Here is a 17,953-nt window from a genome sequence, read left to right as displayed (position 1 = left end):
GCATACGACTCACGAACTACATAGGCGCCCGTAATACGATCACTCCACATATTGATTGTGTTAAGGTGAGTTCGCATTACAAAATGTACCGGGTGCGCTCGGATTTTTAAACTAGTCATATCTGACAAGCAGTCTTCCTAGTAACCGACCTTGTTAGGGTTAGGGACTTTATTGGCGCCTTCATTTTGCGTTAAAACGTGTACGAGGTCTCATGATAATTCTCCGCCATCGTGAGCTGGTGGAGCCGCTCATGAATTTCGTACGGTGTGTAAGTGCGTCGCGCTCTCGACGTCGTGAAGGGGCCTTAGACGTATCATGATTGGCGCCACGATTTCGGAAGATTTACCATTATTAATTCCGAAGCACGTTCAAACCTCTTTCCCCATGAATGACGATCAAAATAAAGAGTCAGAGAACAAAACTCTGTTTATCAAGATTTATTATTGATTAGGAACGACTTGATCAATCTTAATTTTGAACGCATTTGTTGAAAAGTCAAATAGCATTCTGATTTATATTCGTGAACAATTTTGCTCAGTAGAGGTCCGCTGTCGTCATAAAATGCACGCAGGCGAACGTCTTTGATCAATTTCACGACTTGCTCGTTTGTCAAAGTGGTCTTGCTACCTCTCTGCCGGTTACATATCGAGTCCGCCAGCTCCTCGACGTCATTACCTGCGCGTTTGAACGTGATCAGACATGCAATTCAGACGGTAATAGCAAATAGATTACCCTCATTTGTGACGATCTTTGTGTCGCGGTCCGTAGCGATTAGAGGCTCCGAGCTAGATCCGTTTGAATGCATGTCATCGTCGGTGTGTAAAGTGGTGTCGTCCTTTCTTTCCGCCTCTGGTTGAACCGTGCTCGGGGCTGAAGTCGGTGTGACGATTTGTGTGTCCTGTTCCGTAGCGATTAAAGGCACTGAGGTAGCTGCGTTTGCTTGCATATCATCCTCGTTGTGAAAATTTGTATCGTGCCTTGCTTGCGGATCTGGTTCAGCTGTCGTCGGGGTTGCGGTTGGTGATTCAAATGATCCTTAATTAACAGTTGCGATCAGATGTATGACGTTGTAGTTTATTATGACTTTACATACCTTCATTCTGAGGAACGCTTGACGCGGCCAATTCCGAATATAGGTCGTCATGTGTACTTGACATGGCCATCCCGAGTAATTTCTTGCATAGAATCGCTCCGGCAGCCGCCCTCTTGGTTCTGCCTATTCCGTCATAGTGTCGACTCGCGATCTCTGTACTGTGGGACGAGGACATCGCGACATGATATTGTCCGATGTCGTCCAGCGAACTGGCCATCGTCGCGACTATTTTACGCAAATGCTGGTACGTGAGGCAGACTTCGTGGCGACCGAGATATTCCCCGACACAAACCGATAAATTTAGGAAGGGCTTGCCGTTGGAGTTCCGTAACGCTACTTCTTCTCGTGAAAAATCCAAGTCTGGATTCGTTTGCTTGCAAATCTGAAATCGAAAAGAGGCTGGAGACCGCTCCATTACACGTTCACATCTTCGTAACACCTACCTGTTTGAATCGTTCACAGTCTTGTCGACTCATTACTAACAAGCCCTGATTCGAAGGGCACTTGTTGTGGTCGACCTGTACGACTAACATTTCGGGATCGTTCACAGAACGGACGGCGTGGCTAAGCTCGTATCCGGTCACTCTACGAAAATATGACAGTCTCGTGCCACTTTCAAGTCCAACCTGGATGATTGTCGCGGCCAAGCAATCCCGCACGTTTTCGTTTGTTAACGGTTGATGGAGGTCTCTTTTAAACGTTTCGCTTTTGATCATTCTAGAAAAACACGCATATTAAACCTAAAACTTTACGATATTTTAACCTTAGCACGAACCTTTTGATATTCGGCCAATTTTTATTGATGACGTCCATGTCGAAGGACAAACGTTTCTCGTGCTGCCGCTTTCTTCTTTTATTGGTCGCTCTAGAGTACGTCGCGATGATTTGTATGGCTCTCAGTTGTTTGTCCGGTGAAACCACTTTTTCCAACAATGCCGGATGGTGCATACGCGCAAATTCAAGAAATACCTTTAGCGACGTCAGGGTGTTGAAAATAGTGCTCGCGGACAGTGTCCCGTCGGCGTTAGAAATGTACGTGACTAATTCTTCCGGTTCGTCAACCACATACTTCTTGAACACTGATTTTAGTTTGCTGACGACCATTTTGGTGTTGGCTTCGTCGAGCGCTTGCACTTGGCGATGCCTTTCGTACAGGGAGAGTAGCTGTAATAAACGGATCTGCATTATTTCGGTGAAAAGTGACACATTACCATCAGAGTTACTCACGCTTGAAAAGTCGGACTCGAAGGTCAACTTTTTAAAGTTTTCCTGGTAGGTCTCGCAACCTATCCCGAAGCCGTCGCGTATTTTATCGGAATGAATAATCCTCCAGTGGGTTGCTATATATGCCGTGGCTACTGATCTAGAGCAGAGACCACACCAAGACCGTGGACGACATTGCTTGGGATCGCGCAAGTAGCGAGCAGACCTGTGACACGTAATATTTATTTGCTTCTGGTTGTTATAAATAAGCCAACAACGATCTTACTCTTTAATTCTGTCCACGGACCACTTATGAACGTTACGAAGATGCCTCGTTCTATGACCTTTGGTTTGTATATGGCAAACTTGACACCTGTCGAGTCTGATTCTTTTCGTGGGTCGAATTGCAACGGGATCGCTACAATAGAAATATTAAAAATCGCGCCATGTTGAAGTTACCGGAGCAGAGAGAGTTATGGACCGAAAACCAACGATTTTGGACTCGGTAAAAGCTATTTCGCCGAATCGCGCCACGCTTAAGCATAGGGATTTCGAAATTAGAAGACATTTTCACTCACCCGACGACTTGAGATTCCATTATATGTTCTTGATGCACGGTAATCCACTCCAAACGTCCTTCTAACTCGACAGTTCAATAGCATATGAGCGCGCGGCGAGAATTATCTGGAAAAAGATATTCCCGGGTCATTATTACGTCATAGATGGCCCGAAAATTTTTTTATCGAAAATCGGTCTGGGGCCCGCCGAAACACGTTTTTTGACGATTTTTATGCATTTTGGGCGGTTGTTGACACTGTTTAAGGTCCTAAATCTCGCTGTGCAGGTAGCATGCCAAGTCTACAAGACGCCTAAACCCGTTTTACGCGTAGCCGGCACGCACAACTACCAATATAGACGGTGCAGTACCCGCCGAAACGCTGTTTTGGACAATTATTTTAATTTTGACCGACAATTGCGGAGCCGTCGTGCGGTTTGCGGCCCTAAATCTCGCTGTGCAGGTCGCGTGCCAAGTCTACAAGACGCCTAAACCCGTTTTACGCGTAGCCGGCACGCACAGCTACCAATATAGACGGTGCAGTACCCGCCGAAACGCAGTTTTTGACAATTATTTTGATTTTGACCGACAATTGCGGAGCCGTCGTGCTGTTTGCGGCCCTAAATCTCGCTGTGCAGGTCGCGTGCCAAGTTTACAAGACGCCTAAACCCGTTTTACGCGTAGCCGGCACGCACAACTACCAATATAGACGGTGCAGTACCCGCCGAAACGCTGTTTTGGACAATTATTTTAATTTTGACCGACAATTGCGGAGCCGTCGTGCGGTTTGCGGCCCTAAATCTCGCTGTGCAGGTCGCGTGCCAAGTCTACATGACGCCTAAACCCGTTTTACGCCTAGCCGGCACGCACAACTACCAATATAGACGATGCAGTACCCGCCGAAACACGGTTTTGGACTCGGTAAAAGCTATTTCGCCGAATCGCGCCACGCTAAAGTATGTGGATTTCACAACAAGAAGAAATTTTCACTCACCCGGTGACTTGAAATTCCAATAAATGTTCCTGATGCACGGTAATCCTCTCACAACGTCCTCCCAACGCGACAGTTCAATAGCATATGAGCGCGCGGCGAGAATTATCTGGAAAAAGATATTCTCGGGTCATTATTACGTCATAGAGGGCCAGAAAATTTTTTTCTCGAAAATCGGTCTGGGGCCCGCCGAAACACGTTTTTTGACGATTTTTATGCCTTTTGGGCGGTTGTTGACACTCTTTGCGGCTCTAAATCTCGCTGTGGTTGTCGCGTGCCAAGTCTACAGGACGCCTCAACCCGTTTTACACGTAGCCGGCACGCACAACTACCAATATAGACGTTGCAGTACCCGCCGAAACGCTGTTTTGGACAATTATTTTAATTTTGACCGACAATTGCGGAGCGGCCGTGCTCTTTGCGGCTCTAAATCTCGCTGTGGTTGTCGCGTGCCAAGTCTACAGGACGCCTCAACCCGTTTTACGCGTAGCCGGCACGCACAACTACCAATATAGACGATGCAGTACCCGCCGAAACACTGTTCTGGACAATTATTTTAATTTTGACCGACAATTGCGGAGCCGTCGTGCTCTTTGCGGCTTTAAATCTCGCTGTGGTTGTCGCGTGCCAAGTCTACAAGACGCCTCAACCCGTTTTACGCGTAGCCGGCACGCACAACTACCAATATAGACGGTGCAGTACCCGCCGAAACGCTGTTTTGGACAATTATTTTAATTTTGACCGACAATTGCGGAGCCGTCGTGCGGTTTGCGGCCCTAAATCTCGCTGTGCGGGTCGCGTGCCAAGTCTACAAGACGCCTAAACCCGTTTTACGCCTAGCCGGCACGCACAACTACCAATATAGACGATGCAGTACCCGCCGAAACACGGTTTTGGACTCGGTAAAAGCTATTTCGCCGAATCGCGCCACGCTAAAGTATGTGGATTTCACAACAAGAAGAAATTTTCACTCACCCGGTGACTTGAAATTCCAATAAATGTTCCTGATGCACGGTAATCCTCTCACAACGTCCTCCCAACGCGACAGTTCAATAGCATATGAGCGCGCGGCGAGAATTTTCTGAAAAAAGATATTCCCGGGTTATTATTACGTCATAGAGGGCCGGAAAATTTTTTTCCCGAAAATCGGTCTGGGCCGATTTTTTTGAATTTTTTCGGGTTTTTGACCGACATTGCGGAGCCGTGACACTGTTTAAGGTCCCAAATCTCGCTGTGGTTGTCTGGTGCAGGGCCTACAACAGGGACAGACCGCTTTTACGGGCCTCCGACAAGGACAGGGAGCGATATCGACGAAGCAGCACGCGCCGAAACACGGTTTTCGACCATTTTTGGAATTTTGCGCGACAATTACGGGGCCGTGACACTGTTTGAGGTCCTGAATTTCGCTGTGGTTGTCTGGTGCAGGGCCTACAACAGGGACAGACCGCTTTTACGGGTCTCCGACAAGGACAGGGAGCGATATCGACGAAGCAGTACGCGCCGAAACACGGTTTTCGACCATTTTTGGAATTTTGCGCGACAATTACGGGGCCGTGACACTGTTTGAGGTCCTGAATTTCGCTGTGGTTGTCTGGTGCAGGGCCTACAACAGGGACAGACCGCTTTTACGGGTCTCCGACAAGGACAGGGAGCGATATCGACGAAGCAGTACGCGCCGAAACACGGTTTTCGACCATTTTTGGAATTTTGCGCGACAATTACGGGGCCGTGACACTGTTTGAGGTCCTGAATTTCGCTGTGGTTGTCTGGTGCAGGGCCTACAACAGGGACAGACCGCTTTTACGGGCCTCCGACAAGGACAGGGAGCGATATCGACGAAGCAGCACGCGCCGAAACACGGTTTTCGACCATTTTTGGAATTTTGCGCGACAATTACGGGGCCGTGACACTGTTTGAGGTCCTGAATTTCGCTGTGGTTGTCTGGTGCAGGGCCTACAACAGGGACAGACCGCTTTTACGGGTCTCCGACAAGGACAGGAAGCGATATCGACGAAGCAGTACGCGCCGAAACACGGTTTTCGACCATTTTTGGAATTTTGCGCGACAATTACGGGGCCGTGACACTGTTTGAGGTCCTGAATTTCGCTGTGGTTGTCTGGTGCAGGGCCTACAACAGGGACAGACCGCTTTTACGGGTCTCCGACAAGGACAGGGAGCGATATCGACGAAGCAGTACGCGCCGAAACACGGTTTTCGACCATTTTTGGAATTTTGCGCGACAATTACGGGGCCGTGACACTGTTTGAGGTCCTGAATTTCGCTGTGGTTGTCTGGTGCAGGGCCTACAACAGGGACAGACCGCTTTTACGGGCCTCCGACAAGGACAGGGAGCGATATCGACGAAGCAGCACGCGCCGAAACACGGTTTTCGACCATTTTTGGAATTTTGCGCGACAATTACGGGGCCGTGACACTGTTTGAGGTCCTGAATTTCGCTGTGGTTGTCTGGTGCAGGGCCTACAACAGGGACAGACCGCTTTTACGGGCCTCCGACAAGGACAGGGAGCGATATCGACGAAGCAGCACGCGCCGAAACACGGTTTTCGACCATTTTTGGAATTTTGCGCGACAATTACGGGGCCGTGACACTGTTTGAGGTCCTGAATTTCGCTGTGGTTGTCTGGTGCAGGGCCTACAACAGGGACAGACCGCTTTTACGGGTCTCCGACAAGGACAGGGAGCGATATCGACGAAGCAGTACGCGCCGAAACACGGTTTTCGACCATTTTTGGAATTTTGCGCGACAATTACGGGGCCGTGACACTGTTTGAGGTCCTGAATTTCGCTGTGGTTGTCTGGTGCAGGGCCTACAACAGGGACAGACCGCTTTTACGGGTCTCCGACAAGGACAGGGAGCGATATCGACGAAGCAGTACGCGCCGAAACACGGTTTTCGACCATTTTTGGAATTTTGCGCGACAATTACGGGGCCGTGACACTGCTTGAGGTCCTGAATTTCGCTGTGGTTGTCTGGTGCAGGGCCTACAACAGGGACAGACCACTTTTACGGGCCTCCGACAAGGACAGGGAGCGATATCGACGAAGCAGCACGCGCCGAAACACGGTTTTCGACCATTTTTGGAATTTTGCGCGACAATTACGGGGCCGTGACACTGTTTGAGGTCCTGAATTTCGCTGTGGTTGTCTGGTGCAGGGCCTACAACAGGGACAGACCGCTTTTACGGGTCTCCGACAAGGACAGGGAGCGATATCGACGAAGCAGTACGCGCCGAAACACGGTTTTCGACCATTTTTGGAATTTTGCGCGACAATTACGGGGCCGTGACACTGTTTGAGGTCCTGAATTTCGCTGTGGTTGTCTGGTGCAGGGCCTACAACAGGGACTGACCGCTTTTACGGGTCTCCGACAAGGACAGGGAGCGATATCGACGAAGCAGTACGCGCCGAAACACGGTTTTCGACCATTTTTGGAATTTTGCGCGACAATTACGGGGCCGTGACACTGTTTGAGGTCCTGAATTTCGCTGTGGTTGTCTGGTGCAGGGCCTACAACAGGGACAGACCGCTTTTACGGGCCTCCGACAAGGACAGGGAGCGATATCGACGAAGCAGCACGCGCCGAAACACGGTTTTCGACCATTTTTGGAATTTTGCGCGACAATTACGGGGCCGTGACACTGTTTGAGGTCCTGAATTTCGCTGTGGTTGTCTGGTGCAGGGCCTACAACAGGGACAGACCGCTTTTACGGGCCTCCGACAAGGACAGGGAGCGATATCGACGAAGCAGCACGCGCCGAAACACGGTTTTCGACCATTTTTGGAATTTTGCGCGACAATTACGGGGCCGTGACACTGTTTGAGGTCCTGAATTTCGCTGTGGTTGTCTGGTGCAGGGCCTACAACAGGGACAGACCGCTTTTACGGGTCTCCGACAAGGACAGGGAGCGATATCGACGAAGCAGTACGCGCCGAAACACGGTTTTCGACCATTTTTGGAATTTTGCGCGACAATTACGGGGCCGTGACACTGTTTGAGGTCCTGAATTTCGCTGTGGTTGTCTGGTGCAGGGCCTACAACAGGGACAGACCGCTTTTACGGGCCTCCGACAAGGACAGGGAGCGATATCGACGAAGCGGCACGCGCCGAAACACGGTTTTCGACCATTTTTGGAATTTTGCGCGACAATTACGGGGCCGTGACACTGTTTGAGGTCCTGAATTTCGCTGTGGTTGTCTGGTGCAGGGCCTACAACAGGGACAGACCGCTTTTACGGGTCTCCGACAAGGACAGGGAGCGATATCGACGAAGCAGTACGCGCCGAAACACGGTTTTCGACCATTTTTGGAATTTTGCGCGACAATTACGGGGCCGTGACACTGTTTGAGGTCCTGAATTTCGCTGTGGTTGTCTGGTGCAGGGCCTACAACAGGGACAGACCGCTTTTACGGGTCTCCGACAAGGACAGGGAGCGATATCGACGAAGCAGTACGCGCCGAAACACGGTTTTCGACCATTTTTGGAATTTTGCGCGACAATTACGGGGCCGTGACACTGTTTGAGGTCCAGAATTTCGCTGTGGTTGTCTGGTGCAGGGCCTACAACAGGGACAGACCGCTTTTACGGGCCTCCGACAAGGACAGGGAGCGATATCGACGAAGCAGCACGCGCCGAAACACGGTTTTCGACCATTTTTGGAATTTTGCGCGACAATTACGGGGCCGTGACACTGTTTGAGGTCCTGAATTTCGCTGTGGTTGTCTGGTGCAGGGCCTACAACAGGGACAGACCGCTTTTACGGGTCTCCGACAAGGACAGGGAGCGATATCGACGAAGCAGTACGCGCCGAAACACGGTTTTCGACCATTTTTGGAATTTTGCGCGACAATTACGGGGCCGTGACACTGTTTGAGGTCCAGAATTTCGCTGTGGTTGTCTGGTGCAGAGCCTACAACAGGGACAGACCGCTTTTACGGGCCTCCGACAAGGACAGGGAGCGATATCGACGAAGCAGCACGCGCCGAAACACGGTTTTCGACCATTTTTGGAATTTTGCGCGACAATTACGGGGCCGTGACACTGTTTGAGGTCCTGAATTTCGCTGTGGTTGTCTGGTGCAGGGCCTACAACAGGGACAGACCGCTTTTACGGGTCTCCGACAAGGACAGGGAGCGATATCGACGAAGCAGTACGCGCCGAAACACGGTTTTCGACCATTTTTGGAATTTTGCGCGACAATTACGGGGCCGTGACACTGTTTGAGGTCCTGAATTTCGCTGTGGTTGTCTGGTGCAGGGCCTACAACAGGGACAGACCGCTTTTACGGGTCTCCGACAAGGACAGGGAGCGATATCGACGAAGCAGTACGCGCCGAAACACGGTTTTCGACCATTTTTGGAATTTTGCGCGACAATTACGGGGCCGTGACACTGTTTGAGGTCCTGAATTTCGCTGTGGTTGTCTGGTGCAGGGCCTACAACAGGGACAGACCGCTTTTACGGGCCTCCGACAAGGACAGGGAGCGATATCGACGAAGCAGCACGCGCCGAAACACGGTTTTCGACCATTTTTGGAATTTTGCGCGACAATTACGGGGCCGTGACACTGTTTGAGGTCCTGAATTTCGCTGTGGTTGTCTGGTGCAGGGCCTACAACAGGGACAGACCGCTTTTACGGGCCTCCGACAAGGACAGGGAGCGATATCGACGAAGCAGCACGCGCCGAAACACGGTTTTCGACCATTTTTGGAATTTTGCGCGACAATTACGGGGCCGTGACACTGTTTGAGGTCCTGAATTTCGCTGTGGTTGTCTGGTGCAGGGCCTACAACAGGGACAGACCGCTTTTACGGGTCTCCGACAAGGACAGGGAGCGATATCGACGAAGCAGTACGCGCCGAAACACGGTTTTCGACCATTTTTGGAATTTTGCGCGACAATTACGGGGCCGTGACACTGTTTGAGGTCCTGAATTTCGCTGTGGTTGTCTGGTGCAGGGCCTACAACAGGGACAGACCGCTTTTACGGGTCTCCGACAAGGACAGGGAGCGATATCGACGAAGCAGTACGCGCCGAAACACGGTTTTCGACCATTTTTGGAATTTTGCGCGACAATTACGGGGCCGTGACACTGTTTGAGGTCCTGAATTTCGCTGTGGTTGTCTGGTGCAGGGCCTACAACAGGGACAGACCGCTTTTACGGGCCTCCGACAAGGACAGGGAGCGATATCGACGAAGCAGCACGCGCCGAAACACGGTTTTCGACCATTTTTGGAATTTTGCGCGACAATTACGGGGCCGTGACACTGTTTGAGGTCCTGAATTTCGCTGTGGTTGTCTGGTGCAGGGCCTACAACAGGGACAGACCGCTTTTACGGGTCTCCGACAAGGACAGGGAGCGATATCGACGAAGCAGTACGCGCCGAAACACGGTTTTCGACCATTTTTGGAATTTTGCGCGACAATTACGGGGCCGTGACACTGTTTGAGGTCCTGAATTTCGCTGTGGTTGTCTGGTGCAGGGCCTACAACAGGGACAGACCGCTTTTACGGGTCTCCGACAAGGACAGGGAGCGATATCGACGAAGCAGCACGCGCCGAAACACGGTTTTCGACCATTTTTGGAATTTTGCGCGACAATTACGGGGCCGTGACACTGTTTGAGGTCCTGAATTTCGCTGTGGTTGTCTGGTGCAGGGCCTACAACAGGGACAGACCGCTTTTACGGGCCTCCGACAAGGACAGGGAGCGATATCGACGAAGCAGCACGCGCCGAAACACGGTTTTCGACCATTTTTGGAATTTTGCGCGACAATTACGGGGCCGTGACACTGTTTGAGGTCCTGAATTTCGCTGTGGTTGTCTGGTGCAGGGCCTACAACAGGGACAGACCGCTTTTACGGGTCTCCGACAAGGACAGGGAGCGATATCGACGAAGCAGTACGCGCCGAAACACGGTTTTCGACCATTTTTGGAATTTTGCGCGACAATTACGGGGCCGTGACACTGTTTGAGGTCCTGAATTTCGCTGTGGTTGTCTGGTGCAGGGCCTACAACAGGGACAGACCGCTTTTACGGGTCTCCGACAAGGACAGGGAGCGATATCGACGAAGCAGTACGCGCCGAAACACGGTTTTCGACCATTTTTGGAATTTTGCGCGACAATTACGGGGCCGTGACACTGTTTGAGGTCCTGAATTTCGCTGTGGTTGTCTGGTGCAGGGCCTACAACAGGGACAGACCGCTTTTACGGGTCTCCGACAAGGACAGGGAGCGATATCGACGAAGCAGTACGCGCCGAAACACGGTTTTCGACCATTTTTGGAATTTTGCGCGACAATTACGGGGCCGTGACACTGTTTGAGGTCCTGAATTTCGCTGTGGTTGTCTGGTGCAGGGCCTACAACAGGGACAGACCGCTTTTACGGGCCTCCGACAAGGACAGGGAGCGATATCGACGAAGCAGCACGCGCCGAAACACGGTTTTCGACCATTTTTGGAATTTTGCGCGACAATTACGGGGCCGTGACACTGTTTGAGGTCCTGAATTTCGCTGTGGTTGTCTGGTGCAGGGCCTACAACAGGGACAGACCGCTTTTACGGGCCTCCGACAAGGACAGGGAGCGATATCGACGAAGCAGCACGCGCCGAAACACGGTTTTCGACCATTTTTGGAATTTTGCGCGACAATTACGGGGCCGTGACACTGTTTGAGGTCCTGAATTTCGCTGTGGTTGTCTGGTGCAGGGCCTACAACAGGGACAGACCGCTTTTACGGGTCTCCGACAAGGACAGGGAGCGATATCGACGAAGCAGTACGCGCCGAAACACGGTTTTCGACCATTTTTGGAATTTTGCGCGACAATTACGGGGCCGTGACACTGTTTGAGGTCCTGAATTTCGCTGTGGTTGTCTGGTGCAGGGCCTACAACAGGGACAGACCGCTTTTACGGGCCTCCGACAAGGACAGGGAGCGATATCGACGAAGCAGCACGCGCCGAAACACGGTTTTCGACCATTTTTGGAATTTTGCGCGACAATTACGGGGCCGTGACACTGTTTGAGGTCCTGAATTTCGCTGTGGTTGTCTGGTGCAGGGCGTACAACAGGGACAGACCGCTTTTACGGGTCTCCGACAAGGACAGGGAGCGATATCGACGAAGCAGTACGCGCCGAAACACGGTTTTCGACCATTTTTGGAATTTTGCGCGACAATTACGGGGCCGTGACACTGTTTGAGGTCCTGAATTTCGCTGTGGTTGTCTGGTGCAGGGCCTACAACAGGGACAGACCGCTTTTACGGGTCTCCGACAAGGACAGGGAGCGATATCGACGAAGCAGTACGCGCCGAAACACGGTTTTCGACCATTTTTGGAATTTTGCGCGACAATTACGGGGCCGTGACACTGTTTGAGGTCCAGAATTTCGCTGTGGTTGTCTGGTGCAGGGCCTACAACAGGGACAGACCGCTTTTACGGGCCTCCGACAAGGACAGGGAGCGATATCGACGAAGCAGCACGCGCCGAAACACGGTTTTCGACCATTTTTGGAATTTTGCGCGACAATTACGGGGCCGTGACACTGTTTGAGGTCCTGAATTTCGCTGTGGTTGTCTGGTGCAGGGCCTACAACAGGGACAGACCGCTTTTACGGGTCTCCGACAAGGACAGGGAGCGATATCGACGAAGCAGTACGCGCCGAAACACGGTTTTCGACCATTTTTGGAATTTTGCGCGACAATTACGGGGCCGTGACACTGTTTGAGGTCCAGAATTTCGCTGTGGTTGTCTAGTGCAGGGCCTACAACAGGGACAGACCGCTTTTACGGGCCTCCGACAAGGACAGGGAGCGATATCGACGAAGCAGCACGCGCCGAAACACGGTTTTCGACCATTTTTGGAATTTTGCGCGACAATTACGGGGCCGTGACACTGTTTGAGGTCCTGAATTTCGCTGTGGTTGTCTGGTGCAGGGCCTACAACAGGGACAGACCGCTTTTACGGGTCTCCGACAAGGACAGGGAGCGATATCGACGAAGCAGTACGCGCCGAAACACGGTTTTCGACCATTTTTGGAATTTTGCGCGACAATTACGGGGCCGTGACACTGTTTGAGGTCCTGAATTTCGCTGTGGTTGTCTGGTGCAGGGCCTACAACAGGGACAGACCGCTTTTACGGGTCTCCGACAAGGACAGGGAGCGATATCGACGAAGCAGTACGCGCCGAAACACGGTTTTCGACCATTTTTGGAATTTTGCGCGACAATTACGGGGCCGTGACACTGTTTGAGGTCCTGAATTTCGCTGTGGTTGTCTGGTGCAGGGCCTACAACAGGGACAGACCGCTTTTACGGGCCTCCGACAAGGACAGGGAGCGATATCGACGAAGCAGCACGCGCCGAAACACGGTTTTCGACCATTTTTGGAATTTTGCGCGACAATTACGGGGCCGTGACACTGTTTGAGGTCCTGAATTTCGCTGTGGTTGTCTGGTGCAGGGCCTACAACAGGGACAGACCGCTTTTACGGGTCTCCGACAAGGACAGGGAGCGATATCGACGAAGCAGTACGCGCCGAAACACGGTTTTCGACCATTTTTGGAATTTTGCGCGACAATTACGGGGCCGTGACACTGTTTGAGGTCCTGAATTTCGCTGTGGTTGTCTGGTGCAGGGCCTACAACAGGGACAGACCGCTTTTACGGGTCTCCGACAAGGACAGGGAGCGATATCGACGAAGCAGTACGCGCCGAAACACGGTTTTCGACCATTTTTGGAATTTTGCGCGACAATTACGGGGCCGTGACACTGTTTGAGGTCCTGAATTTCGCTGTGGTTGTCTGGTGCAGGGCCTACAACAGGGACAGACCGCTTTTACGGGCCTCCGACAAGGACAGGGAGCGATATCGACGAAGCAGCACGCGCCGAAACACGGTTTTCGACCATTTTTGGAATTTTGCGCGACAATTACGGGGCCGTGACACTGTTTGAGGTCCTGAATTTCGCTGTGGTTGTCTGGTGCAGGGCCTACAACAGGGACAGACCGCTTTTACGGGTCTCCGACAAGGACAGGGAGCGATATCGACGAAGCAGTACGCGCCGAAACACGGTTTTCGACCATTTTTGGAATTTTGCGCGACAATTACGGGGCCGTGACACTGTTTGAGGTCCTGAATTTCGCTGTGGTTGTCTGGTGCAGGGCCTACAACAGGGACAGACCGCTTTTACGGGCCTCCGACAAGGACAGGGAGCGATATCGACGAAGCAGCACGCGCCGAAACACGGTTTTTCGCGATTTTTCCCAATTTTTTCGGGTTTTTGACCGGCGATTGCGGAGCAGTCACACTGATTCAGGGCCTGAATATCGCTGCGGTGGTCGGGTGCAGGGCTTACAAGACGCGGCAACCTCTCTTACTGGTCTCCCACACGTACAATATGGGGATTTCGGACTTGGTCGTTTCTCGCACTTCGTCCATACCTTAACATAGGGCCCATACCATAACACGGGCGGACCGCCTATACTTGCTCGGATCGGTTCCAAACTTCGTGTGAGGGATCTCATGGATGACTTTTTGCCGGCAAAAAAAATCAACTTTTGCCGAGGAAAATTTTGGACTTAGTCGTTTTTCGACCTCGCCCATACTTTAACATGGGGGCCTACGGTAGGTCGGCCGAACTTGCTCGGATCGGTTCCAAACTTCGTGTGAGGGGTCTCGTGGATGACTTTTTGCCGGCAAAAAAAATCAACTTTTGCCGAGGAAAATTTTGGACTTAGTCGTTTTTCGACCTCGCCCATACTTTAACATGGGGGCCTACGGTAGGTCGGCCGAACTTGCTCGGATCGGTTCCAAACTTCGTGTGAGGGGTCTCGTGGATGACTTTTTGCCGGCAAAAAAAATCAACTTTTGCCGAGGAAAATTTTGGACTTAGTCGTTTTTCGACCCCGCCCATACTTTAACATGGGGGCCTACGGTAGGTCGGCCGAACTTGCTCGGATCGGTTCCAAACTTCGTGTGAGGGGTCTCGTGGATGACTTTTGGCCGGCAAAAAAAATCAACTTTTGCCGAGGAAAATTTTGGACTTAGTCGTTTTTCGACCTCGCCCATACTTTAACATGGGGGCCTACGGTAGGTCGGCCGAACTTGCTCGGATCGGTTCCAAACTTCGTGTGAGGGGTCTCGTGGATGACTTTTTGCCGGCAAAAAAAATCAACTTTTGCCGAGGAAAATTTTGGACTTAGTCGTTTTTCGACCTCGCCCATACTTTAACATGGGGGCCTACGGTAGGTCGGCCGAACTTGCTCGGATCTGTTCCAAACTTCGTGTGAGGGGTCTCGTGGATGACTTTTGGCCGGCAAAAAAATCAACTTTTGCCGAGGAAAATTTTGGACTTAGTCGTTTTTCGACCTCGCCCATACTTTAACATCGGGGCCTACGGTAGGTCGGCCGAACTTGCTCGGATCGGTTCCAAACTTCGTGTGAGGGGTCTCGTGGATGACTTTTGGCCGGCAAAAAAAATCAACTTTTGCCGAGGGAAATTTTGGACTTGGTCGTTTTTCCCGGGGGTTCGGACTTAGAAAAAATCCGAGTATTGTCGAAATTTTTTTTTCTCCGATTCCGATTTCCCGCACATCGGCGGACTCGTGGGAGCCCGTAGATCGCGAATACACCGTTTTCCGGGCGCTGGGAGGCCGTACGAGAAAGAAAAATTTTCACACTCGCTTTGGCATCAGGAGTCCATTTCGACTATCCGCGTAGCTCTAGGACGCACAGGAGCCGAGATACGAGTTTTTTGCGAATAGCTCGGCTCCTGTTCGGGCCAGACCCACGCGGGACCCCTCGTTGGAAGCGGCGCAGCGAGACGAATCCGGGAAAAAAAAATTATCGAAATCGGACTTGCCGGAGCCGAGATATCTCCGGTTGAAGCGCGCCAAAATCGGACCTTTGACCGGCTCTGGAGGCCGAGCCGTTTGTCGGATCGGGATAATTCCTTTGCGGGGCGTCTTCAAACAGTGCGGGGAACGCGCCCGTGTGGTTTTCAGGCGAAAAAATTTTTTTTCGGACTTTAACTTTTTTATGATCTCGGCCCCGTGTTAAAGTATGGGGATTTCGGACTTAGAAAAAATCCGACGAGGTCGAAAATTTTTTTTCTCCGATTTCGATTTCCCGCACACCGACGGACTCGTGGGAGCTCGTAGACCCCCGCTAGCCATTTTTCCGGTCGCCAGGAGGCCGCAAGAGAAAGAAAAATTTTCACCCTTGCTTTGGCATCAGGAGTCCATTTCGACTATGCACGTAGCTCTAGGATGCACAGGAGCCGAGATACGAGTTTTTCGTGAATAGCTCGGCCCCTGTTCGGACCAGACCCACGCTGGACCCCTCGTTGGAAGCGGCGCAGCGAGACGAATCCGGGAAAAAAAAAATTTTCGAAATCGGACACACCGGAGCCGAGATATCCCCGGTTAAAGCCCGCCGAAATCGGACCTTTGACCGGCTCTGGAGGCCGAGCCGTTTGTCGGATCGGGATAATTCCTTTGCGGGGCGTCTTCAAACAGTGCGGGGAACGCGCCCGTGTGGTTTTCAGGCGAAAAATTTTTTTTCGGACTTTAACTTTTTTATGATCTCGGCCCCGTGTTAAAGTATGGGGATTTCGGACTTAGAAAAAATCCGACGAGGTCGAAAATTTTTTTTCTCCGATTTCGATTTCCCGCACACCGACGGACTCGTGGGAGCTCGTAGACCCCCGCTAGCCACTTTTCCGGTCGCCAGGAGGCCGCACGAGAAAGAAAAATTTTCACCCTTGCTTTGGCATCAGGAGTCCATTTCGACTATGCACGTAGCTCTAGGATGCACAGGAGCCGAGATACGAGTTTTTCGTGAATAGCTCGGCCCCTGTTCGGACCAGACCCACGCTGGACCCCTCGTTGGAAGCGGCGCAGCGAGACGAATCCGGGAAAAAAAAAAATTTCGAAATCGGACACACCGGAGCCGAGATATCCCCGGTTAAAGCCCGCCGAAATCGGACCTTTGACCGGCTCTGGAGGCCGAGCCGTTTGTCGGATCGGGATAATTCCTTTGCGGGGCGTCTTCAAACAGTGCGGGGAACGCGCCCGTGTGGTTTTTAGGTGAAAAATTTTTTTTCGGACTTTAACTTTTTCACGATCTCGGCCCCATGTTAAAGTATGGGGATTTCGGACTTGGAAAAAATCCGAGACCGAGTTGAGAGAAAGTTAAAGTCCGAGCGCCCATTCTTTAACATGGGAGCCTACGGTAGATCGGCTGGACTCGGTCCGATCGACTCCAAACTTCGTGTGCGGGGTCTTATGGATGACTTTTGGCCGGCGAAAAAGATCGACTTTTTTCGAGGAAGATTTCGGACTTAGTCGTTTTTCGCACCTCGCCCATACCTTAACATAGGGCCCATACCTTGACACGGGCGGAACGCCTATAGTTGGTCGGATCGGCCCCAAACTTCGTGTGTGGGGTCCCGTGGGAGGCATTTTCGAAAAGTTTTTTTTTAATTATTTTTTATTTTTTCGGAAAAAAAAATTTATTTTCCGGGAAAAAAAATTTTCTTGGCCGGCGAAAATTTTCCGGCCCCCCGGCCCGGGTGCGACCCTGAAAAACGACTAAGTAGAAAAAAGTCACCAGGGTTTCCGAAAAATTACTAATATAGGAAGGGGCGCGCGCCCGGCGCCTGACGGGAGGCCGGGAGCGTAACGTTGAATCTGCCGGCGAGAGGGGCTGTCGGCGCGGCGGAATTGATCCGTCGTCACCGGTTGGAGCGAAAGCATATGGGGGTGCGAAGCCAGCACTAATCACGGGTCGGCGAACCTCGAGTCGCGGGTTTAAACGTTGCGTGTCGCCAATCGCTGCATAGAGCGAGCTTGCCCGGTATGCCGTAGACGGCGGGATATGGATGATAGTGACCCTACACCTGTCATACAGCCATGAGGCATACCGGAGAGCGGACTCAATAAATGCTGCGCGGACGCGACGCGTTGTACTTCGGGCCTCGCGGCCCAGACCCTTCCTACGTAGCCTTGCGGCGTCGCCGAGGAGAGAATCCGGCGTCGAGAAGCCGGCAGACCGGTGTGTCGCACTCCGGCGAGCCGGCGGAGCTAAATTATGAGCT

The 17,953-nt window shown here is 51.8% G+C and overlaps 1 protein-coding gene across 1 annotated transcript; it reads right to left on the bottom strand.

The window, feature by feature from the left end:
• Nucleotides 1-422: 422 nt before the first annotated feature.
• LOC145436810 (uncharacterized) lies at nt 423-2,980 on the bottom strand. Its single transcript, XM_080314031.1, has 8 exons — nt 2,875-2,980; nt 2,583-2,714; nt 2,321-2,522; nt 1,869-2,257; nt 1,537-1,810; nt 1,094-1,475; nt 733-1,035; nt 423-675 (listed from the first exon to the last, which is right to left on the bottom strand). The coding sequence occupies exons 1-8, from the start codon at nt 2,892-2,894 to the stop codon at nt 431-433; spliced, it is 1,947 nt and encodes a 648-aa protein (XP_080170157.1). The 5' UTR covers nt 2,895-2,980; the 3' UTR covers nt 423-430.
• Between the last annotated feature and the right edge of the window lie 14,973 nt (nt 2,981-17,953).

The sequence above is a fragment of the Botryllus schlosseri genome, chromosome 4 (genome assembly GCF_051294905.1).
Source record: "Botryllus schlosseri isolate E-star chromosome 4, Bs_hap1, whole genome shotgun sequence".
Lineage (NCBI taxonomy): Eukaryota > Metazoa > Chordata > Ascidiacea > Stolidobranchia > Styelidae > Botryllus > Botryllus schlosseri.
The sequence above is the reverse complement of the archived record's forward strand: the minus strand, read 5'-3'. Positions and strand labels throughout refer to the sequence as shown.